General features: G+C 32.7%; 1 protein-coding gene across 1 annotated transcript in view; it reads right to left on the reverse strand.

Moving 5' to 3' along the window:
* LOC126884839 (uncharacterized) overlaps nt 1–25817 on the reverse strand; it is a 166762-nt gene that overhangs the window by 19138 nt on the left and 121807 nt on the right. Inside the window, exon 2 of the mRNA XM_050651120.1 lies at nt 5111–5271. Coding sequence (XP_050507077.1) covers nt 5111–5187 — 77 coding nt within the window. The 5' untranslated portion in view covers nt 5188–5271. The remainder of the gene's footprint in view (nt 1–5110; nt 5272–25817) is intronic.

The raw sequence follows: 25817 nt of genomic DNA on the forward strand, positions 1-25817 counted from the left end.
AATACAATTAAATTATCATCATCATCATGGTTGGCTCTTCAACCCATGGTGGGTCTTGGCCTTTTCCAGAATCAGCTTCCATTCCTTCTTATCCTTCGTCTTGGATTTCCAGTTTCACACTCCTCAACACTCATCGCAATTCGTCTTCCACCTGGTCCTTAAATCGTGCTCTTAGCCTGTCTCTTTTCCTCACTCAATCTGGTCTCTGGCTATAAATGTGTTTCGACGGCTCCTTCTTCTTCTTTAAGTTTCATCTTCTATCGAAAGTTGGAAATCATCATGGCAATGCAGACCCTGTTGACTGCCGCTCTAAATAGCTCTGCACTACTGCATTCGAACCATTCCCGTAAGTTCTTAAGCCGGGATGTTCTTCGTCTTCCCACATTTCGCTTTCCTCGGATTTTGCCTTGCATAATAAGTTGTAGTAATGAGTATTTAAGTATTTTTGCCCTCTCATCACATGTCCCAAGTACTCAAGTTTTTGTCTTTTGATAGTTAGTATTATTTCCGGTTTATTTCCTACCCTTCTAGTTACTTCCACGTTCGACATTCTTTGAATCCATGATATTCGTAGGATTCTTCTGTAACACAAAAATTCAAAGGCGGCCAACTTATTCAAATGGACTTGTTTCAATGTGCTTCCAAGCCATAAAGAAGAGTAGAGAACACGTAACATCGAAGCATCCTTAGGCGTAGTTCTAACCTTATATCCCGACAACAAAGAAACTTTTTAAGTTTAATGAATGATGCACCTGCTATTTCAATACGTGTCTTAATTTCTTTGGTTTGGTCTACATTTGATGTTATCCATGTTCCTAAGTATTTGTAGTTATCCACACTCTCAATTACAGTATCTTCAATAGTTAATTGGATATTTGCGTGTGCTCATTTAGCTATGATCATGCATTTAGTTTTCTTTAAATTCATCTTCAGTCCGTACTCATGACAGCGTTCATTAAGGCGTTGCATTACGTTCTGTAAATCATTGTTGTTATCCGTTATTATTACTGTATCGTCTGCAAAACGTAAGTTGTTCAAAACTTCTCCGTTGATAGATATACCTTCTATTGAATCTGAGAGCGCTTCTTGAAATACCGCTTCACTGTAGACATTGAAAAGTAGTGGAGACAGCACGCAACCCTGACGGACTCCTCTTTATATTTTGATATCTTGGGTGTCCTGGTTGTCAACTCTTACCTTGGCAGTTTGATTCCAATATATATACTAGATATAATTTTCATATCACGACTGTAAATATTTTTGCTTTTTAATATATCTAAAAGCTTTTTATGTTGAACTTTATCAAATGCCTTTTCAAAGTCTACAAAACATAAGTACATATCCTGATTCATGGCCTTGCATTTCTGAACCTGTCCACGGCTCCACCTCAGTCATTCTCTCTACAATTCAATCTCTCTCCTTTATTCTTTCAGCGCTCCATCCTAGATGGACACATGTATTGGTCTGTCGTCTGTCCATCGTATTGAAGATCTTCTTCTTGGTCTTCGGCCTTCTGCCTTTCTTTCTACTACCAATAGTTCCGTGGTAATTATCAGGAAAGGCTAAATACGAATGCAAGACAATCTGTGATCTCAGAAGCCAGATTCTAGCGTTTTTTTATGATGAAGTACAAACAGCAACACCGATAAGAGGGATTCGGTTATGACATTTAAACTATTCGAGGAGAAATCAAAGCAAAATAGACTGATTATTATAGAAATTTAACTAATCTTATATATAAAAATCAATTGCTCTTCGTTAGTCTCGCTAAAACTCAGGAATGGCTGGACCGATTTGGCTAATTTTGATGTTGAATTATTTGTGGAATTCAGGGAAGGTTTATATGGTTTTATATAGTCATTTTAGTAGCCACCAAAATATTTACAGCTATATGTATAACATGCTCTGGTCGCAGTGTTCATGTATAACATGCTCTCATAATAATGACGTGAAAAATACAAAATTAAGTAGGTAGACTCCTTGCTGAATTCCGAGCAGAACCGCACTAAAAATTTTTCTCTAACGCAATCGGTATCCGAAATACAATATCTCAAGCCGTAGAAATATTCTGAGGACAGAAGAAGAACGAGCGACAAATTTCATAGAAGGGAAGTGGAACAGTTTAACTTTGGGACTCAAATTGGGCAAAATATGATTTTTTTAATTTTGCGAAATTTTCAAAAAATATCTCTAAACGGGACTTTTTTGACGAACCGTAACAGGAGAAAAATTCTGAGCACACTAAAAAAAGAAGCAGCAAATTATAAAATTTTATTTAAGAGGATCGGTACGTATTTTCGGCTGCAATGCAATTCAAATGGGGATTCATTTTTTTCGAATCCTGAGAAAACTAATAAGTATTTTTGAAAAATTTAAACGTAGAATGAAAGATCACGTTATTAGCGAGGGCCGAAAGTCCCTGAGAACTTCTATAATGTTTATTTTAATAAGTTACAGGGGTGAAAAACTAAGAGAAAATTTAGTGTGATTTTTAATTTCAAATATATCATTCAAAATAAACTTTTTATTTATTCTAAGGGACTTTCGGCCCTCAGTAATAATTTAGTCTTTCATTCTGCGTTTAAATTTTTCAAAAATATTTATTGGTTTTTTCAGGATTCGAAAAAAATAAACACAATGCCGTGGTAATATTTTCCAAATCTATCTTTATCTTACAACGCACTCAGCCGAATATAATATTGTCAGTCAGACATTGACAATCAGTGACAATTTTAAATATTTGACATTGCATCGGGAATATGTTGAGTTATTGATTAAGGGCCGGTTGTTCGAACGCTAATCAACAATGATCATTATCAAATATTTAATTACTGTCACCAAAACTGTCAATGTCAACTTTGTTTGGGTTGCTGAAAACATAATTAATTACAATTATGAGATTTATTATTAAGGGCCGGTTGTTCGAAAGCTAATCAACAATGATCATTATCAAATATTTAATTACTGCCACTAACTGTCAATGTCAACTTTGTTTGGGTGGCTGAAAAGATAATATGAAATTACTTAATCAATTATGTTAATAATTGTTATGTTAATTGATTAACTAATCTCATAATTTTAATCAATTATGTTTTCAGCAACCCAATAAAAGTTGACATTGACAGTTTTGGTGACAGTAATTAAATATTTGAGAGTGATCATTGTTGATTAGCGTTCGAACAACCGGCCCTTAAGTATGTTAATAATTATTGTTATATTAATTGATTATAGTCTCAGAATTGTAATTAATTATGTTTTTAACAACCCAAACAAAGTTGACATTGACAGTAATTAATTATTTGATAATGATCATTGTTGATTAGCGTTCGAACAACCGGCCCTAAATATTATTGAAATATAGTGTATTTGATAAATAATTGATTTAAGACGTGAACTTAATAAAAAGTTATTTATTGTGTATTATTTGTGGAAGATCCAAGCAGAGAATACATCAGGATAATAATTCTGTGATCCAAGTATTTTGTTGTTAAAGATGTTCAAAATTGTAAGCGTTCCATAACAATATATTATTAAAAAATCACTTTAACACTTTTCCTCTTTTCTCGATTGAGTATTAGTCTTTGTTGTACAAATAAATTATTACAATCACTGAATACATAGTTAGTGAAAAAATTATCACATTTATTAACTGAATTAATAATTTCCAATTATAAAAATAACAGTTATCCAAGAACATTCAAAACCCATCTCTTGAAATTAATAATGACATTTTCAAGTATGTTGTTGTTTGTTTGGGTTTATATGACTGCGGACACTAAATCCATTCGCCAATTTTACTATTTTTTATTTTATTAGTCATTTTTTCGTATCTTATCCTAAAACTAATACTAATATAATAAACAATTCTACTAATAAATAATTATTTTTGTATTTTTTTTTAATAATTTTTTATATATATATATATTTTTATTAATTTTTTTCCAAATGATGTTCTCAGAGTTCCACAGCAAAAACTGCAACATTCTTCTTTAGCCCTCTACTTCATTCGAAAGCTATTTTACTATGGACTGTCCAAGTTCGTCATTCATTTTTATCTACATATTTTTTTATATTTTTTTAATTATTATATTTTTTTTTTCTATTTTTTTTTTATATCTTTTTTTATATTTTTTCTTTCTTTTTTTTTTATTTTTTTATTTTTTTTTATTTTTTTTTTTATTTTTATTTTATTATTTTTTTTTATATTTCTTTTCTTTTTTTTCTTTTCTTTTCTTTTCTTTTTCTTTTAACATATAACAATTTACAAGAAATACTTACTCTATATTTTACAATTACAATTTAAGCTTAATATCTAAAATATGTTTATACAATAGTCGGTATACCAACTCATTATTTTCTAATGTTAATAAATAATTTAAATTAATGGGATTTTCAAGTAGAATGACATTCTAGTAATGTTTACATATCCATACCAGTGTGAATTTTACTACGCGTAATTTGCCGTGTAAAGACAGAAAAAGTAGGGATACACGTAAAATATTAGCGAATTATGTACCCATAGCCTTAATTTTAATTAATTTTGTTTAATTTTATTTAATTTAAGTATTTTATTTATTTATATTAGATTCTATTTTTTTAGCTTTATTTAATTGTATTTAAATTAATCTGATTTTATTTAAGGTTATTTAATTTTAGTTTAATTTTATTTTATCTAATCAACACCTATAGAGCTGGAACCACCCCGAACCCAATCATAAATACAGGGTTGTTTTGAATGTAGACAAAATAAAGTTGTTATATTCATTATAAGATAAACAAATTTAAGATTGTAACTGTTACACTACAAACTTTATTTTGTTACTTCTAACTAAACTTTATTACTTCAAACATCATGTGTAATTAATTAAAAATAATAATAAAACCTCATTCACATCGAGCTTTTTTTGTTTATTAATTACCAATTCCTTTTGTTTATTTTAAGTTTATTTTATACAAAAGTTTGTTTTTATCTATTGAGGCAGTACGAAGTCTGCCGGGTCAGCTAGTTTATAATAAAAATCATGGCACATTTAGAGCAGAACTATTTTTATATTAGAAAATTAAAACTACCCTGTATATGTCCCATGTAGAACACACAAAACCAACCTACCCTTGACATTTATTGTATACATGTCCTAGTAAAGGTAGGATAGCGTTCCAACAATCTGGCACTTCCAGTTTCGTCATAAAATAAATTCGGGATAATGCAGGTGACCTTATTCGTGTCTTTTGTCTTCAAACACGTAACATTTAACGCTTGTGGTTGAACTTCTACAAAAACATAAATAATAAATTCTGGAGAATCTGTATACTTCACTTTAATGACAATTTGTTATTATAGATAATAAATAATTAAAAGTTTTTAGATGCAGTTAATGACTATTTATTACTAGTCCACAATACATCGTCCTTTTTGGAAGATGATTAAAGTCTTAAAAATGGTCTTAACTGCTTCGTTTGAGATTTGAGCGAGTCTACTACTTTCTGAAAAATTTCAGAGTGAAGGTTGGACGCATTTCCGCGTCCCGTGTCATTAACATACACTAAGAATCAAAATTAACGCACCACCTTAAAAATGAGGCATTTTTTATGTCTCGTATTTCCTAAACCTGTTGTCCGATTTTAGCGATTTTTTAATATGTCATAGCCTTATTCTTTAAGAATATCGATGTGGTAAAAGTGTTGCTGGACAAGTAAATGTAATTGTATACCGTGTGTAACAATCATACTGCGTTTTTTCCTCAAAGTTCGGAACACCCTGTGGAATATTTCAGCATATCTAAAATATTGAAATTAAAACTCAATTGTAGCCTTAGGCTCTCTTAACATTATGCTTTTTGATTTATTCGCTTATTTTGGAAAATAAAAAAGTTAGGTACCTACTTTAACCACTAGCAACGTTCTTCATCAATACAGTGTGTTTCTAAATAACTGCGACAAACTTTAGGGGGTAATTCTGCGTGAAAAAATAATGACAGTTTGCTTTATAATTGTATGTCCGCAAATGCTTCGTTTCCGAGATGCGGGATGTTGAATTTTCTCTTACAATCTGACGATTTATTTATTGCTTTAAAACCGGTTGAGATATGCAAATGAAATTTGGTACGTTTTAAGAGGTAGTTATTGCGCATTTTTTGACATACAATTAAGAATTTTATAATTACCATTGGCGTGCATACGGGTAATATGACCGGGTAATATGACTCGTATGCACGCCAATGGTAAATATAAAATTCTTAACTGTATGTCAAAAAATGCGTAATAGCTACCTCTTAAAACCTACCAAATTCCATTTGCATATCTCAACCGGTTGTAAAGCAATAAATAAATCATCAATTACCCCTTAAAGCTTGTCGCACTTATTTAGAAACACCCTGTATTGAGGAAAAACGTTGCTAGTTGTTAAAGTACCTAATTTTCTTATTATCCAACATAAGCGAATGAATCAAAAAGAAAAATGTTAAGAATGCCTAAGGCTACAGTTAAGTTTTAATTTCAATATTTATGTTAACGACGCGAGACGCGGAAACGCGTCCAACCTGCACTCTAAAATTTTTCAGAAAGTGGTAGACTCGCTCAAACGAAGCCGTTAAACCATTTTTACGAATTTTGTAACCATCTTCCAACAAGAACGATATAGTGTGGACTATACCTACGCTTGTTTAATATTACTACAGTGTGATTAATTATTTAAGTTATGAGCATTTGGGTTGTAAATATCCACATTAGTCCGTTCTTTAACGGTAAAATATTGCAAAATCTCTAAATTTTAAAGAACCGCTTGGATTGACATGAAATTTGGCATACACATAGCTAACAAGTCAAAGAAAAAAAGTGATATTGTGCCGATATGTGCTTTTGCCCTGGGGGTGGTTTTCACCCCCTGTTGGGGGTGAAAAAATATTCGTCCAAAGAAAGTCAGGAAATGGATAAACTGGCTAATTTTAAGCAACTTTTGTTCTATAGAGTTTTGTCACTAAGTCAATACTTTTCGAGTTATTTGGCAGTGAATATGTTCATTTTTTCAACAAAATAACCACGCTTTTAGACGGTTTTTCGCAAATAACTCAAATAGTAAGTATTTTGTCGAAAAACATTCTTAACAAAAATATAGCCTGTAAATTTAAAAAAAAAAATGATGTTATTATCACGTCTCTACACCTAGTAGAAGCAGAGTTATAGCTAATAAAAAATAGGTTCATATTCGTCAAATTCCAAATGGAATACTTTAACGTGAAATAACCAAAAATGAAGCACATTTCGGGGAAAACTCATTACAACTTATTTAAAGTGTTTAAAAAAGCTTTATTTTTGTTTTATAAAAAAAATTTCTAGCATCAAAATTAAACAAGTTACGCTCAAAATAAAGTTAGCCCCTTTTGGTTTTGGTAAAAAAATCGAGAAAATCACCCCCTAATTAGTATCTTAAATGAACTTAGTCGTTACGAATTCACAAGTTTCTTGACTCGTGTATATATTGTTTATATGATCTGTAAGTTTCATCGGTTCAAAGTCCTTATTATTGAAAGGGCTGTATTTAAAATGGGTTGAACCAGTCACTGATCACGAATGTATGCAAATTTAGAAACACCAAATCTTAATCAATTTTCGTCTAACAGAAAAACAAAAAAATACATGATATTCAGAAAAGCAAATCTGACTTTTTTTGTTTTTCGAGATTTTTGGTATCTCTAACAATTTTTAAGTTATTTTGAAAAAAAGCATATTTTTCAAAATTTAAATTTTTAAAAATTTTACTTTGAAACCAAATTTTTTCAAAAAAAGCACTTTGTGGCAAGCACAAAATAATTTGTGGAGCGGTAACGATTAATTTCATTTAAGTTGCTAATTAGAGGGTGGTCTTCCCGATTTTTTTTTTTTTTTTTTGAAAAAACAAAAGGGACTAACTTTATTTTGAGCGTAACTTGTATAACTTTAATGCTAGAAACTTTTTGTAAAAACAAAAATAAAGCTTTTTTTAAACACTATAAAAAAGTTATAATGGGTCGTCTTCCCCAAAAAGTGCTTAATTTTTTGGATATTTCCCGTCGAAATATTCTATTTGAAATTTGGTGAATATGAATCTATTTTTCATTGGCTATAACTCCGGTTCTACGAGATCCAGAGACCTAACGCGTACACCTTTTTTTTACTTTTTTATAAGCTATATTTTTGCTAAGAACGTTTTTTTCGACAAAATACTTAGTTTTTGAGTTATTTGCGAAAAAGCGTCTAAAAATGTGGTTATTTTGTTGAAAAATGAACATATTCACTCGCAAATAACTCGAAAAGTGTTGACTTGGCGAAAAAGCTCTATAGAACAAAAGTTACTTAAAATTAGTCAGTTTACCCATTTCCGGACTTATTTTGCACATATATTTTTTCAACCCCAACAGGGGGTGAAAGTCATCCCCAGGGCAAAAGCACACATCGGCACAATATCACTTTTTTCTTTGACATGTAAGGCTATACGTATGCCAAATTTCATGTCAATCCAAGAGGTTCTTTAAAATTTAGAGCAAAAACCGTGAAAGAATGGACTACATCTAGTTTGCTATTTAGAGATTACTCAATATAAAAAAAGTACGGTGGAATTATTTGTAATTTTCTCTTGTTCTGTAAAAATAAATCCAATGTGGTACTATTGATTATTTCTTCCAATTCTGGAGGTGTTTCATTAATGAAGAAATAATGCATCATTACTTATTATCCTGTAAACAGATATTTTAGGTTATATAGGCCTTTGGGCCACGTAAAACGTCTTATATTGGACACATATTTAGACACGACAGGTATAACTTCCTTCAACTTATTACAGAAGGGAAAATAGAAGGAAGACGCGGCGCGGGTAGACGACAAATGACCTGGCTACGCTACATCAAAGAATGGAGAGGATTAGACTTTCAAAGTCTAATGAGAAAAGTCCAAAATAGAGAAGGCTTTGCAGAAGTCATCGCCAACCTTCGCTAAGAAGACTAGAAGACGGCACCCAAAGAAGAAGAAGGCCTTTGGGAATGGAATTATATCTATTAAAAGGGGTCGTACGGAACAGAGTCATCTCTGTCCAGTGTTACCAGATCTCCTGTTTTAGCAGGAGCAGGAGATCTACTGTTTTCATACCTCTTCTCCTGTTCTCCTGTTTTCAATCTCAAATCTTCTTTTATATTTTCCACTATAATATGGTACGTTGTTATTAAATTTGATACAATATTTGATACAATTAGAGATTATTTAGCGTTATCAGACAACAAGTTTAAACATTTTTGTGAAACCTGAATTTAAGCTTTGTTCGTGGAGACAGTCCATGACTGGTTTCTGATTGATTCGCATGCGCAGTTCCGTTTTCAAGCGATTGAAAACGGAACTGTGCATGCGAATCAGTCAAAAAACAGTCATGGACTGTTGTTTCACTTTGTATAAACAAACGTTCAATTGAGGAACAAAAGAATACCGATCTGATTTAAAATATTTTAATATACCTACTCATAATGCTGAAATTTACTAAAAATTTTTTAATAGTGACCAAATTCCATTCAAATCAACAGCTTTCTGTGTTGTTTATACCACTTCATAGTAGTTTAAATTTATTCCACCAGAGGTCCGATACTTTGTTTTTAATTGCGAATTCAAATGAACAAAAACATATTTTGCATACACGACGTTTGGATTTCTTTATGGAAAGTTCACAAAGTTGTGCTCAAATTACTAAAAGATTTGACTTTAAGGACGATATTTTAAAAAACTAGAGATTAGATTAAGTTTATTTCAACACAACAAACCGCCATGTAACGATCACGCTTCTGCGCACTAAACAAAATAACCCATGGAACGCACGTTATACAGACACAGAACGCATGGAACGTATTATTTTATAGTAATGTGATCGGTACATGACGGTTTTTCGTTGTGTTATAACAAACTTATTATTGTTTTATTCGAAATGAGTAAAAGTCTCCTGTTTTCTACTGTTTTTTTTTATGTCCTATTCTACTGTTATGAGAAATTTTCATCTGGCGTAATTCCGGACTGGCGTGTCCAAGTCGCGGGGTGGGTATCTTTTGCTTCAGATAGGGATCCACTTCAGTGGGGTATAACAGCTTCCCCTTGCCCAGGGATACAGGGGAATACCACAACGATGATGAAAGTGGAGAACACACTATACGGTCCAGTAAATTCAATGGAAGTGGCAACTCTAGGGATAGTATCTCTAAAAATAACCTAGTGAAGACAAAACACCACGTGCCAATTTCTGCAAGTCTAATGAACCATTTTTTAAAACTTTTTTTTAGATATACTACACTCAAGCCCTCCGAGATCTCGTGTCTATTGCCAGGCAACAAGTTTTCAAAAAATTTTCGCATTATTGTCAATTTATTTTGAAAATTGAACTCAAGACAAAAAATTTTATAATTTTTACTTTGAACATCCACGAATTACACTTTTTGTAATGTATTATAATATTAAATATTAACTTTTTATATAAAAAGATGACTAAAATTTCCATTTAATGAATCACTGTTGACAACATTTTTAATTTCAGTTTATTACATTGTTCATGTCGTAAATCAAAAGCATTATACAGTCACCGTATTTATAAGATTGTCACATTTTTAAAATATACGACTTAATTGCATTAACACGACTCCCGTTAGATGGTAACACATTTTTTTCATTGCACTCTGCTGCAATAAAAATTATATGTATATGTAGTACGTAAAATCTGAAGGTGGAAACACTCAAAAGTAAGAAACAAAAAGAGAAAAATTTGGCGTAATAATTCAAAACACGAAATTATTGTAAAACAGTTTCTTTTTTTTAATATAGTTTCTTTAAATAATAATAATAGTTTCTTTAAAATAGTCCCTTTTAATTTTTGATAATATTTTAAATAAAATTTTTGTTAAAAATTTGCCAAAACAAATATATGTGTCATGTGTGCAGTCAATAAATATTAACGAAATTTTGGCAAAGCAGGTCTGTTACAGCTAATCTCATTAGGGTTAGCCAGCATGTCCGTAATTATGCGCATAACATTCGGTCTCCATAACTTGTGGTCAGTAACGTAGATTTTATTTCGAAGCATGTCCACTGTTTTATGTTCACCTACCTTTTCCAAAAACGTTTCGGAAGAATGCCAGAAAGCAGAAAGAATACAGAAAAATCACTTAAGCTCGCTATTCATTCTGTTAAAAATGGAGAAATGACCATCTACTCTGCATGTAAAACTTATGGCATTCCACAAAAATATTGGAAAGAAGATACAAAAATGACAACGATAAAAAAATATGGGGAAATCTTCTATGCTTGGAAAACGAAATGAACAAAAACTTGTTACTCAAATAAAACAATGCAAACTAAAGGTGCTCCAGACTATTGATGATGTCAAGACAACACATTTTATTTTGCAGGGCTACTAAATATACCCGACACTCCTGACAGATTCAACAAAGCAATTGAAAAAGCTGGTTATGATTGGCTTCAAATGTTTTTGAGAAGAAATCCTGATATTTCATTATCAAAGTAGGAACGAGTTTCATTAGCTAGATCTCAAGATTTGAACAGAATAGAAGTTGAGAGCAAACTGTTTTTTCAATATGGACGAATCAGTTCTGCAATTAAAGAGAAGTTCTCCTTCTATTACTGTTATTGGATGTTGCAATATCGAAGGAACTTTTTGCCACTTGCTTGCATTTTTTTAAGGTAAAAATATAAAAAGGTGAATTTTCAGGTGGAATGCTTGCAGGTTCCCAAGATTTAATGTCAGAAAAATCAACTTACCTTACATCTGCACTCTTTTTAGAATGGCTTAAAACGCACTTCGTGCCAAGGAAACCACCGGACAAAGTTTTACTGCATGTATATGGTCATTCTACCCAATGGTCATATTGTCGCATTATTTTTATTTCTTATTTGCAATAGTTAGATAGATCTGCGTTCATATCTTTTAAAAGTCATTTTTACGAACATGCAGACTTTGATTTAAACAAAATTCTAAGTAGTAGGTGAATCACAATTCTGTGTGACTTTAAAATTTGAAAAATAATTTGTACCCTTTCAAATTCTGAAGGAAATTTTACAAATATCACATAAAGCTGTTGAAGCTAGAAAACAGGCAACGGCCGTTGGTATTCTTTTAACTTCTCAATGTCAAAGAGTTAAGAAAAGCCAAAGAACAGGAAAAAAACTCCAAAAAAGAGAAGATAAAAATTAAAAATAACAATTAAAGCAAAAAGGCAACGAGACTGTAAAGATTATGATAGCTAGAAAGCGAATAGAAAAGATAGCTAGAAAGATTTCAGAAAGCAGCAAGGACGAAGAAAAACCAATACTCTGCGATTCAGATATTGATACTAAAAATGAATAAAATAACTGTGCTGGGTGTGTGAAAAATTATGAAGCTACACAACTTATTGAGGACTGGTTACAATGTGTCATTGGTTCATTTTGGGTTCATGAAAACTGTACCAATAATAGTGGAGGAAAGTATGCTAAATTCGCAGTTACTCGAGCGTTATGAGGACCTATTGGGTTGTGAAGAGTAGATCCTAAAGCCAAAAAAGAATTAAGTTAAGTTTTCCATAAAGTGTGGGACTTTCCATTTTTTAATTTAATTTTCCATTTCCAACAATCGTTTTTTTCAATTATAGCGCCATCTATCCATGATTTAAAAAATGTCTCCAATAAAAGTTGCTTATTTTTACGTAAAGAATCCAAATCTGTATTAAAAATTGGGAGCTCCTATTTAAGATTTTAAAGTAACCCCTACCCCACCTCCGTTGCGGGTCGTGTTTGGTGCCATTCGATATATTTTTCAAAAATATTGAATACGTGTATTTTTTAGTTTTTCGATCTGACGTTCATTTCGCGAAATATTCGCTCTTTTTTTGTAAAACTTTGTGACTCGCCCATTTACTTACGCCCCGCTCAAATCGTCAGATTTTTGAAATATACACTGTTTTGCATGTACTTATCTTATTATTTTAATCTGACGATTTCGAGTTTTTCTAAGGATAGATTTTTTTTCGGATCCCCTTAACGAACTCCCCTGTATTAAGAGCCAATATATGGTAGAGGTACATTTACAGGGTACAAGGTTTTTTCCATGTGATAATCTGACGCGCTCGAGTAACTGCAAAAATCCCCACTTGGACTCCCCTACCACGAATTTGACAACATGTGTTCTAAATATGACCAGAAAAAGAGAAGGGAAAAAAGCAGAAAACTAAAAAGAGAGTGGAGTAAACAGTAAACTATCGACCATCATCTCCTAACTACCGTGATCATCTCTACCGGACATCATCGTACAGGTGAACAATCGAGGGTTTATTTATGTTCTCACGAAAACATTTTTATTATATATTTTATTCTAGTATGGCAACTACTTTGTGTTCTTTTAATACTTAATTTATTAAAGACTGGTTTAAAATAAAAAATTTCGAAAAAAATCCACTAGTTTGATTTTTGTAGTGTCTGACAAGAATTACGGCCATCTCCTCTGGAGATGCGCCTTACACTAATGAATAAAAAAGATATATAATATAGCTGTTATCCCCTTAAATACCCCATATGCCATATATCAACCTAATAATATTTTCCGCTTGTTTTCTAAACGTACTCTACTTTATTTACGAGAAACATTACGGGTAATTCATAAAATACCGTTAGCCTATTTATTAGAGAAATCAAAACACGATAAGCTAGTAGGCATATTAAGGCAAATTCCCATTCATCAAGTTTTTTAATGAAATTGCTCCCGGCTCGGCCCGACCGTAACATTTTCAGGATAGTTCATCGGGATTGTAGAGTGATAGAAAGAGTGAGTAGAGAGGCGCGATATAATGCAAGTTTGTTGCGTTTTCTAGGGCGTGCAAATCCATAAAACAAAATTAGGTTTAGGTTGGCCTAGAAAAAGACTGGGGATGCTAATTGCCAATTGGTTAGTTGCTCGGTTTGCCGGTAAAGGCATATAAACAGAGATTTTTCGATAAAACGGGGGAAACTTTTCCCTTTCGGGAAAATTGAAGCTATAGGTACAATTTATTTAGATTAACCACAATTAAACTGAAACATTTTCTTTAATATTTCATATTTATCTAAAATTTGCTCTGAAATATTGAATGCTAATGCTAGAAATACGCAAAGTACCCACAGCTTTGTTAAATGATTTTCTAATAGAGATATTTAAAAGGAGGAATAAATATAAATTAGAAAACTATAGACTCCTCAGCCTAGTGTCAGTATGTACGTTATAAACTGTTTTTGAAACAATGGGTATAACCTAGGTAAAAAATAACGCCCAATATTATAATACAAACAGAGATTTTCACGAGTAAATAGTAAAATAATGTTCTATCGGCATAGTTCGCAATAAAATCTTCTTCTTAAAGTGCTTATCCGCTCCGGATGTTGGCGATCATCATGGCTATCTTGACTTTGTTTACCGCAGCTCGGAACAGTTCAGTGGTAGTCGTAGTATACCACTTTCGTAAATTTTGAAGCCAGGAAATGCGTCTGCTTCCCGGTCCACTTTTACCAACTGATTCCCTTGAAGAATCAGTTGGAGAAGGCCGTAAAATTCTTGATTTCTCATTACACCTCCTAGATATAGATATTCTAATTTTTTAGTTTTGATGGTCATGAGAATTTCACAATCTTTCCCCATTTGACGCAGGACTTCCACATTAGTAATTCGGTCAACCTTGATTCAGCTTCGAGCCGATTCATAGATGCAACAGTGAATATGTAGCATTTCAACAGACGGAATTTTGTTTTTAATGATATTATATCTTGACTGTTGAAAACGGGTCTCATTCTAACGTATGCTGATTTTGCTTTTATTATTCGATGTAAATGTAAAATTCGGTGTATTATTCGCAATAAAATAGATGTACTTACATAAGAATGAAAAAGCCAACCGTAGATACATACTTCTGAATACTGGTCTTCATCATTATGGTACTAAATAAAAACGCAACAGGAAGCAATGCAACCAACCAAGTTGCAGTAATAATGCGAGAAAGCCCTGAATTCCAGAGCATCAACTAATACTACATATACCACGGAGGAAGCTAAAGCAACCTGGGTAAAAAGGAACGCCCAATAATTAAACAAATGAGAAGAGATTAATTATTGAGACTACTGCTAGATGCCACCGTAAAAAATTAGCAGTTCAACTTAAAGAAAAGTATGCTAAATTTGCAGTCACTCGAGCGTTATGGGGACATATTGGGTTAAAGTTAAGAGTACGTCCTAAAACCAAAAAAAGTTAAGTTAAGTTTTCCATAAAGTGGGGACATTCCATTTTTTAATTTAATTTTCTATTTCGAACAATTCCTTTTTTCCGATTATAGCGCCATCTATCCATAATTCGAAAAAAAGTGTCGAATAAAAGTTGCTTATTTTTACGTAAAGAATTCAAATATGCAATAAAAATTGGGAGCTCCTATTTAATATTTTAAAGTAACCCACCAACCCACCTTCTTGGGGGGTTATGTTTGGTGCCATTCGATAGATTTTTCAAAAATATTGAATACGTGTATTTTGCAGTTTTTCGATCTGATGTTCATTTCGTGAAATATAGCGGGATTCATATTTAAAATTTTAAATTTACCCCCCACCCCAGATTTTTGAAAAATATTGAACACGTTTTTTTAGTTTTTTGATCTGACGTTCATTTCGCGAAATATTCGCTTCTTTTTTATGAAACTTTGTGACTCACCCATTTCCTTACGCCCCGCTCAAATCGTCAGATTTTTTAAATATATACTCTTTTGCATGTAGTTAACTTACCTTATCTTAATCTGACGATTTCGAGTTTTTCTAAGGATAGATTTTTTTTCGGACCCCCCTTAACGAACTCCCCTGTATTAAGAGCCAATCTGTGTGGTAGAGGTACATTTACAGGGTATTTTTTTACAATGTTTCTCTACATGTGATAATCTGAAGGTACGTATCCATACAAGGGTGATCCGTGCTCGGTGTAGCTGCTCAAATGGATACGGCATGCGTTCCCCTACCATATAAACCGCAAACCGGGGTGAGAGTACGCTGTGAACGTATCAACTATGTTGAGCTGCTACAACGAGCGCGGATCACCCTTGTAAGGATACGTACCTTGAAGCGCTCGAATAACTGCTCCCCTACGATTATACATAAAAATATGTACATTTGTATTTAGTAAACTTTCTGTTGTTTGCACCTTATTCATTTTCTCCCAATGACTAATTTAACATACAATCAAAATTATACCCTATTTATACTACCACTAAAGACTTAAAGCTTCTCAATATATTATTTTCTTAACAAACGACCCCAAGGAAGTGAACTAGTTTCAAATAAACATACAAACAAACTGAATCACACCCCAGTGAAAAGATCAAATTTCAAAATAAATATAAGGAAAATACAGGGTGAATTGCATTAGCATTAGATAGTTTAATTACTTGAAAAATAGTGCATAATTAATACTAATAAAAACATGTGGAATTATGTTACAAATGTTTCAAATAATTTTGGTTACGTTCTTTATTGGTTTTGGTCGTTTTTTTTTTGTTTTGATTGTTGTTTTTACAAAGAAGTTATATTATTATTTTTATATTCGTTCTTCTATAAAATGTAATATCATTTTAGCTGTTACTTTCTTCTTCATATTAGCCACAGCTTTTATTATTCTCCGAATCCTGTGTTATTTTTATTTGATTTAACTGTCATGAAATCCTAAGTAATTATATAGCTTAGCTGGCAGTTATTTTTTCCCTTGGTAATGCAATATTTCTACGGGCCATCGGAGATTTCCGCAGATCACTATATCAGTACTTATTCTGATAAGGTTTAGCTTTTCGAAGTTATACTTCTTTAGGCGTGTTGGGAGTATATTTATATGTGCGCGAATTCATCAAAAGTCTTGGTCCTGGCCGCAGCTGAAACGTTAAACGTGCTCTGATTGGGTAATAATTACAATGACCTGTCAATAATTGTTCAATGTGTCGGTTATCGGTAAACAAATGTTGTGTATATATTAGTTTTTATTGTTGTGAGGGCCGAGAAAAAAGCAAGATTATAATTGTAGTGACTTTTTAAATAGTTTTTAAAAGCAACAGGTACGTAATTATTGTAAATATTTCAGTATCGTAATAAAAAATTACATAGATACCTACCTATTTGGAAAATGTAAATCTTCCATTTTATGATGATTGTAAGTACATATATTATTATATATTTTTTTTCAGAAAATGCGTATTTAGTTAAAAATTATCCAACAATTATTGTTCAGAAATCATTTGTAGCATTTTTTCAATGTGTTTTTGTGTGTTGTATCCTTTTATTTTTTTAATTTTTGGTATTGCTTTAATAAATTTTTTTGAAAAGTAGTAAGTATTAAAATTAGTTTAATATTTAAATAAAATATAAATAAACTGTTTAAATTATATTAATTTCGTTGAAATCATAATAGAAGTATAATTTCTTACGTAAAGTACCTACACACACATTCTTGTTTCTTTTGCAACATTGCAAATACTCTGTCTTTGTCCTACTAAGTTTTCAACCTTTTTCCTCCAGAGCTTGTCTCCACTGTTCCAGTTTTTGTTCTAAGCCTCTTTCACTATTTCCTACTATCACGACATCATCAGTATACATTAAGCACCATGGAATGTTACCCTGTAGTTTCGCTGTTATCTGGTCCAAAACTAATGAGAATAAATACGGACTAAGCACCAAGCCTTGGTGTAATCCTACTTTCACATGAAATTTATCAGTCTCACCCACACCTGTCCTAACACTAGTCGTTACTTCCTCATACATATCCCTCACAACCTTTACATATTCACGTGACTCCTTTCTTATTGAGTGCCCACCTTTCTTATTGAGTGATAATCTCTCAAGGAACTCTATCATATGCGTTCTCAAGATCAATGAATACCATATGAGCGTTTGTTTCTTTACTCCTGTATTTTTCCATCCACGGCCTTATAGTGAAAATTGCATCTGTTGTTGATCTGCCCTGCATAAAGCCAAATTGATTCTCGGATATTTCGGTCTCTTCACGTATCCGTCTATCAATTAGTCTTTCCCATATGTTCATGGTGTGGCTAAGCAGTTCACAGCTCTGTAGTTTGTACATTGTTGTATATCTCCCTTGTTTTTGTAGACAGGTACTAGTATACTGCTTCTCCATTCGTCTGGCATTTGTCCAACTTCCATAATTCTATTAAATAAACCTGCTACCCACATTGTTCCTGTCTCTCCCAATGCTCTCCATATTTTCCCAGGAATATCATCTGGTCTTACCGCTTTTCCTTTCTTTATTTTTTGAAGCACTTGAGCCACTTCATCGTTTGTTATTTTGGTAACCATTGCTGCTACTGTCTCCGTTGACTTTACAGGCTGTCTGTCAAATTCTTCATTTAATAAGCTGTTGCTGTTAAAGTACTTTCTCCATCTCTTTTTGACATCCTTTTCGTGAACTATTATTTTATTATTTTAATCTCGGATACATCTAATCTGATTAAAATCTTTTGCTTTCTTTGCTCTCTGTTTGGCTATTTTATATATCTTCGTTTCGCCTTCCCTGGTATCAAGTTGATCGTACAGGTTTGAATACGCTTCTGATTTGGCTTTTGCTACTGCTACTTTCGCTTCCTTTTTCGCCACCATATAGTTTTGAAGATCTGTGTCGGATCTGGTTTCTTGCCACTTTTTATATAATTTTCTCTTCTCTTTTATTTTTCCTTGTACTTCGTTTGACCACCACCAAGTCTCTTTATCCTCAAACTTTTTTCCTGACGTTTTCCCAAGTATTTCAATAGCAGTCTCTCTAATACTATCGGCAATTTTTCTCCAAATTGTACTAGGGCTTCCTTTCATGTTCCAACATATTTTGTCTACTATTATTTCCCTGAATAGAGCTTCTTTCTGATCTTTTAGCATCCACCACTTGATTTTTTGTGGTCCTCTCCGATATTTTGGTTTAGCTTCACTTTTTACGTCAATATCCAGAACAAGCAGCTTATGTTGTTGGCTTACTGTCTCACTACCTATTACCTTGCAGTTCTTGCATTCACGTATGTCTTCTTTCCTTATCATGAAATAGTCTATTTGGGATTGATGTTGTCCACTTTTGTACGTAATAAAATGAGTTTCTCTCTTTTAAAGAATTTGTTAACAATCGCCATGTCTAGTGCTGTTGCTAATTCAAGCATATCATCTCCAGCTTCATTTGTAGTTCTAGTTCCAAAGCCTAATCCTCCATGTATTGCTTCGTATCATTCGTATCATTTTTCCAAGATATTTATGCATATTGATCTACTAGTTCGACATTGGTTCCGTTTATGAAAAAAGAAGCACTGAAATGAGAGTATTCTCACCCATATCAGATTCTTCATACAAAAAACCTGTATAAGTTTTTTATTTCAATTATGTAGAAAAGTTAACTGAGAATACTGTATTGTTGGGATTTTTATGCCTATTCATCGTATTTTTATTGTTGAAGATAAGATTTGGCAAATCTGGTATTTAAATTTACAGATGAACACGTATGGAACACGTACATAGGCTATTTTTAACCAAAAAAATAAAGTGATTAAAAAATAAAAACCAATAAGAAAAAACCGTTTGAAAATTTAAGTTATATGTATACCGTTTTCAATAGGACATAGATTCTCCCTGTATGTGGAGCCAGGCAGTCTGACAGGCCAAATTAGAAAATTAAGTTATTGACAGATAGGAGGAAGTTATCACAAGCAAAATGCCCTTCCACGGACGAACTGGCTGATTGCTATATATGACTTATCTCTGAGGACAAGCCCCTTCCTTTTAGCCGGCCCTTTTAGAATTAGGTATTTAGGTTAAAACGAATCTAATCTAACAGGATAATGTCTTTAGAATAAAGAAATCTTTATGGTGGGTTATTTTCGTTTGTCCTAGAAATCCATGTCATTATTATAATAAAAGACTTGAAGTAAGTAAAAGTTACGTAGTTTGACAAATTAGAACGTTAAATTGATAAAAATAGGTGCATACATAATTTGGAAGTATATTTTTATTATCACTCGTATAATTAAACATGAAAATAGTAATGATTTTAACACGAAAAGCCGATTTCATATAAATTAGGTAAAACTTTCGGAGCCAATTTTGGTATTTTTAGAACACTAAAGATATACCTTTGCTAATTCTAACAATCATCTTCATTCTCTTTGACATTATCCCCCATATGACCAAGTTTCTATATGGTCTTGGATGTCATATCAACATCAATCCCCATTACCGACATGTCCTGCTTAGGCGTCTCCCTCAGGTCTCCTTTGGTCTTCCTCTCCTGCTGCTTCCAGGAACCCGCAGTTCAGCAATTCTTCGTATTGGGTGATTAATGTCATGACGTTGACCAAACTATCTTAACCTATACTCCCTCATTTTTGCATCAACTGGTGTCCAAACTATCGTAACCTATACTCCCTCATTTTTGCATCAACTGGTGTCACCCCTAGACTTCCTCTAAAATACTCATTCCTAATTTTATTCCTTTTTGTTACTCCACTCACCCATGTAAGCATTCTCATTTCCGGCACATGCTTTTGTTGTTCCTATTTCTTTTTAACTGTCCAACATTCAGTTCCCTACGTCATAACCGGTCTTCATCATCATGCAACCTCTTTTGTCCACTGCTGGACATATGTCTCTCCCATTCTTCGCCACTCTTCACGGTTCTGTGATTCCTGTTGTCATTTCTTGGATATTCGGTTAATGTCGTCCATCCAGCGTGTTGGTGGTCGTCCTCTGCTACGTTTATCTTCTCTTGGGCGCCAGTCAATTAGTTTTCTGGTCCATCTTGAGTCTTTCAGTCGCGCTATGTGGCCTGCCCAATTCCATTTCAGCTTGGCTATACGTTCAACGGCCGGTGGATAGCCGGTCTTATGGCTGTTATATAGAATTTTCATTTCAGCTTCATTGGATTTTTTCTGTAACACAACACACCATTCGCCTCCTTCCATTTCATTCACCCAACCCTAATTATATGGCATGAATCTCCATATATTTACCCATTATTCTGTAATACCCTAGGTGTCTAAAACTCTCACTTTTCACAATCGTTTCACCATCCAAAGATATAATTGTATTTGTACTAACTACATTTTTAAATGGACATTCCAAGTACTCTTGTCTTTGTCCTACTAAGCTTTAAACCTTTTCCCTCAAAAGCTTGTCTCCACGATTTCAGTTTTCTTCTATGTCTCCTTTACAATTTCCCATCAACACCACATCATCAGCATTCAGCATACATTAAGCAACAGGGAATGTCACAATGCAGTTTCGCTGTTATCTGATCCAAAACTGATAAGAACAAATAAGGACCAAGCACCGACCCTGGTTCAATCCTACTTTCACCTGGAATTTATCAGTCTCTCCCACACCTGTCATAACACTAGTTGTTACTACCTCATACACATCTCTTACAATCTTTACGTACTCACCGGGGACTCCTTTTCTTATTTAGTGCTCAACACAGAATCTTTCGAGGAATTCTATCATATTATGCTTTATTCTCAAGACCAATGAATACCATATGAGCATTTGTTTCTTTATCACTGTATTTTTCCATCAAATGCCTTATAATGAAAATTTCATCTTTGTTGATTCCGTTTATTGATATTTCGGTTCTTAACGTATCCTTCTATTAATTACTCTCTTCCATATTTTCATGGTGTAACTAAGTACACTAAGTAATAAAGCTTAAAATAGGACAAAACCTCGCAATTTTTACAGAATGGATCGATTTGCTTGAAAATTTGAGAAAGTAGTGGATAGTCCAAGAATCAAAATCTATATCATGCAAAAGGCGCTTTTACCATGGGGCTGGTTGCCACCCCATCTCGGGGATGGAAATTTTTATTATATTTTGACCGCAAGAGTTGGTAAAAACATTCATTATATAAGCAAAAAACGTTCTATACATTTTTTTGATAAAATTAATAGTTTTCGATTTATTCGCTATCGAAAGTGTTAGTTTTATATCGAAATAATCAATTTTTTTAATTAGTTTTCTGCTAATAACTCAACAAGTTTTAATTTTATCAAAACAACTTTACTTAACAAAAATGTACTTTTTGAAAAAATAAACAAAACCGTTTTTTTTTTTATTTTCTTTAAGACCAATTATAGTAATCGAGCTATACTTTATTATATGTTGACTCTTCTTCGTCAAATGCTAAATATTGTAGTTTCAAAGTCAAAGGAAGGAAAACTATGCATTTTTCGAGGATAACTTGTTAAAACTAATTTAAAGTATTTAAAAATTTGTATCTCCAGAAATAAAAAAATCTCTAGCTAAAAAATTAAGTGACTTATAATGAAAAGAATATCAGTCCCTATTTTTTTCAGGCAAAAAATGATCGTAAACAACCCCCTAATCAACATCCTAATTAAAATTTGTCATTGACCTGATTTGGTTTTCTTGATTTATGTATTGTTAATAGGTTCTAGAATAGAAGTTATATCGGCTTATAATGATTAGTTTTTTTTTTAAATGGAGTTAAAAGTGAATAATGAGTTTTTCTAGTTATGCTAATCTTTCTATTTTGAAAAAAATGCCATTTTCTTCAGAATAGAAAGATTAGCATCAGAGATACGAAAAAATGTTTAAATATGAAATTGTAGCTTATTTAATCCTCAAGAACTTGGTTAGCCAAAAAATTTTTTACGGCAAAAATTGAGTGAGTTATTGGCACATAAAACTTGTAATATCATGCAAAAACCACCTCTACCGACTTAATATTATAATATTAATAGCCTTAAAGATCTTGTAAAAACCTACAAAATTCTTTTTTAACGAACTTTCTAAGATAAAAAATAAAAAAATTACGGTTAAAAAATCAATATATTCTTTTGAAAAAAAAAGGAGAAATCCAATTGGAAGCATAATAATGTAAGTTAGCGGTGTCTTTAGTTATTGGCCTTATTTATTCTTCTTTTCTTAAAAAAACTGAAGTTTAAAGCGAATAACGATGTTTGCAATTTGGTAAAAAATGCAATTTCCTTCAGAATAGAAAGATTAGCATCAGAGATACGAAAAAATGTTTAAATATGAAATTGTAGGTAATTTAATTCCCAAGAAGTTATTTTGATAAAATTTGTTCTATGGCAAAAATTGAGTGAATCGTAAATGAGTACACCATCGAAAAACATTGATTTTTTTGATATAAAACTAACACTTTCGATAGCGAATAAATCAAAAACTATTAATTTTATCAAAAAAATGTATAGAACATTTTTTGCTTAGTAGGAATGTTTTTATTAACTTTTGCTGTCAAAATATAATAAAAAACTTCCACTCCCGAGATGGGGTGGCAACCACCCCCATGGTAAAAGCGGCTGTCGGCATCATATAGATTTTGATCCATGGACTATCCATTACTTATTCTCAAATTTTTAAGCAAATTGATCCATTCTGTAAAAATTGCGAGGTGAAAAGCTTTGGTTCCTGGACTAATGGTTTTTTGGCCATGTAGTTTGTGTACTGTTGTATATCTCCCCTGTTTTTGTAAACAGGTACTAGTATACTGCTTCTCCATCCGTCTGGCATTTGTATAACTTCCATCATTCTGTTGAATAAACCTGTTAGCCAACTTGCTCCTATCTTTCCTAATACTGTCCACACTTCCCCAGGAATATCATCTGGTCCAACTGCTTTTCCTTTCTTTACGTGAACCACTTAAGGTGAAATGTAAATAAAAAATGGTCAAAATTACTTTTAGCACATACGATATGTTCTGCTTTAACGATGTAAACCTAAGTAAAAAATAAATATATGTTTAATTACATATTTAATTACCAGAACAACCAGCCGCTGGACTATATCTTAAAGCAGAACTATATAAACTTTCGAATATGACTACTGACTAGCAGAACTTAATAAATAAAAACATTTAGAACTTTATGACATGTTCCTGTAAAGCAAACCTTATTTTAAAAATATCTTTACAATTAAAATAACTAATGTTACTGCTAATTAATCAGTCAAGATGTACTGTGTAGTCGCGTAGTGTATCTAACATCAAACCTCCAATTACACGTATGTACATACTCGATTTTTCCCATTTCCTCTTTCCAAGGATATACACGTCGTAAATCTTTGAAGTGACTTTAATATCCCGTGACCTATTACCCCCCAACCATAGCCATACCAATGGTGAAGTGTAATAAAACTTCAAGAACAATGATTCCGCTAAAATATTTTCACCCATATGACATCACCGACGATGTTTGTTGTTTGCCATAAAATTAGAACACTTACAACAACTAACAGATAGGTCAACAAGCCTTGGGTGTACCCACGCTATATTGTTCTAGGCCACTATTAGATAGATGTATTGCAAGTAATTTTCATTAAAAATATCGATGAGGGAAGATTTTGAAGTTTCGCTGATTTACCTGCGGAAATAAGAGCGTATTACTCCTTTTTTTCTAATGTCAAAAATACATCTTAATCAGTGGCGGCTGGTGATATTTTTTCAGGGGGGAGGGGGTCGTTGATTCGGTAATAGAGAAAAATAAATGGTGACTACAAGAAGCCCATTTCTTAAAATGAAATTTAATCCTTTTAAAATAAAAATGTATACCATTTTTATTCAGTTGCAATGCGAAGGCAAAACAATCTTACTTTTCAATTAGAATACGGAGTTGAATCGCGTTTTCGGCTCTTATTGGAGCCTTCATCGGAAGGAACGTAGGCACTGTTCTCCATATTTTAACTGATTCGTATCGAGAGGTTTTCCCACCCACTGCAACTGAAGTGATGATAGTAGGTGGCTAGCGCCATCTGGCATTGAAAGACGAAGTAGTTTTCAATCCTAATAGTAAATTATTAATATTGAAAATATTAAAAAATATTATTAAAAGATTTTTAAATTGAAAACTTATTGGTACACTTTCCTGGTGACACCTCCAAGACTTCTACAATTTGCAAGTCAAATGGATGCTGCAGTGAAGACGAGAGGGAAGGAATTCTACACTATGCAATTCACATCCCACGTCTGCAGCTGGTAAAGTTCCAACGGAAAAATGCACCTAGTTACTCTACGGAGTAATACGACTATAAAATAAAAATGTATACCATTTTTATTCAGTTGCAATGCGAAGGCAAAACAATCTTACTTTTCAATTAGAATACGGAGTGCTCCAATAAGAGCCGAAAATCGCGATTCAAGGGACTGGACTGCACTCCGTATTCTAATTGAAAAGTAAGATTGTTTTGCCTTCGCATTGCAACTGAATAAAAATGGTATACATTTTTATTTTATAGTCGTATTACTCCGTAGAGTAACTAGGTGCATTTTTCCGTTGGAACTTTACCAGCTGCAGACGGGGGATGTGAATTGCATAGTGTAGAATTCCTTCCCTCTCGTCTTCACTGCAGCATCCATCTGGCTTGCAAATTTTAGAAGCCTTGGAGGTGTCACCAGGAAAGTGTACCAATAAGTTTTCAATTTAAAAATCTTTTAATAATATTTTTAATATTTTCAATATTAATAATTTACTATTAGGATTGAAAACTACTTCGTCTTATTCCTTTTATTTGTATCGGAGATGAACCTTTTTATTGCCTTTTCGTTGTTGAAGTCAGACATTTCTCTATCTAAAGTTTTAATGGCCAATATAATATGTCAAATACCCTCAGTCTTTCTTCTGACGTTGTATTGTCGAAAGCAAAAAGCACAAAAAAAATTCGCGAAAGCAAAAACAGCACAAAAAATAATTTCAGAGCGCGTGGACACAGTAGCGTATGAGTAGTGTGTTGAAGGGACAAAATAAAAAATAAAAAA

This window comes from Diabrotica virgifera, chromosome 5 (assembly GCF_917563875.1).
Source record: "Diabrotica virgifera virgifera chromosome 5, PGI_DIABVI_V3a".
In the NCBI taxonomy this organism is placed as follows: domain Eukaryota; kingdom Metazoa; phylum Arthropoda; class Insecta; order Coleoptera; family Chrysomelidae; genus Diabrotica; species Diabrotica virgifera.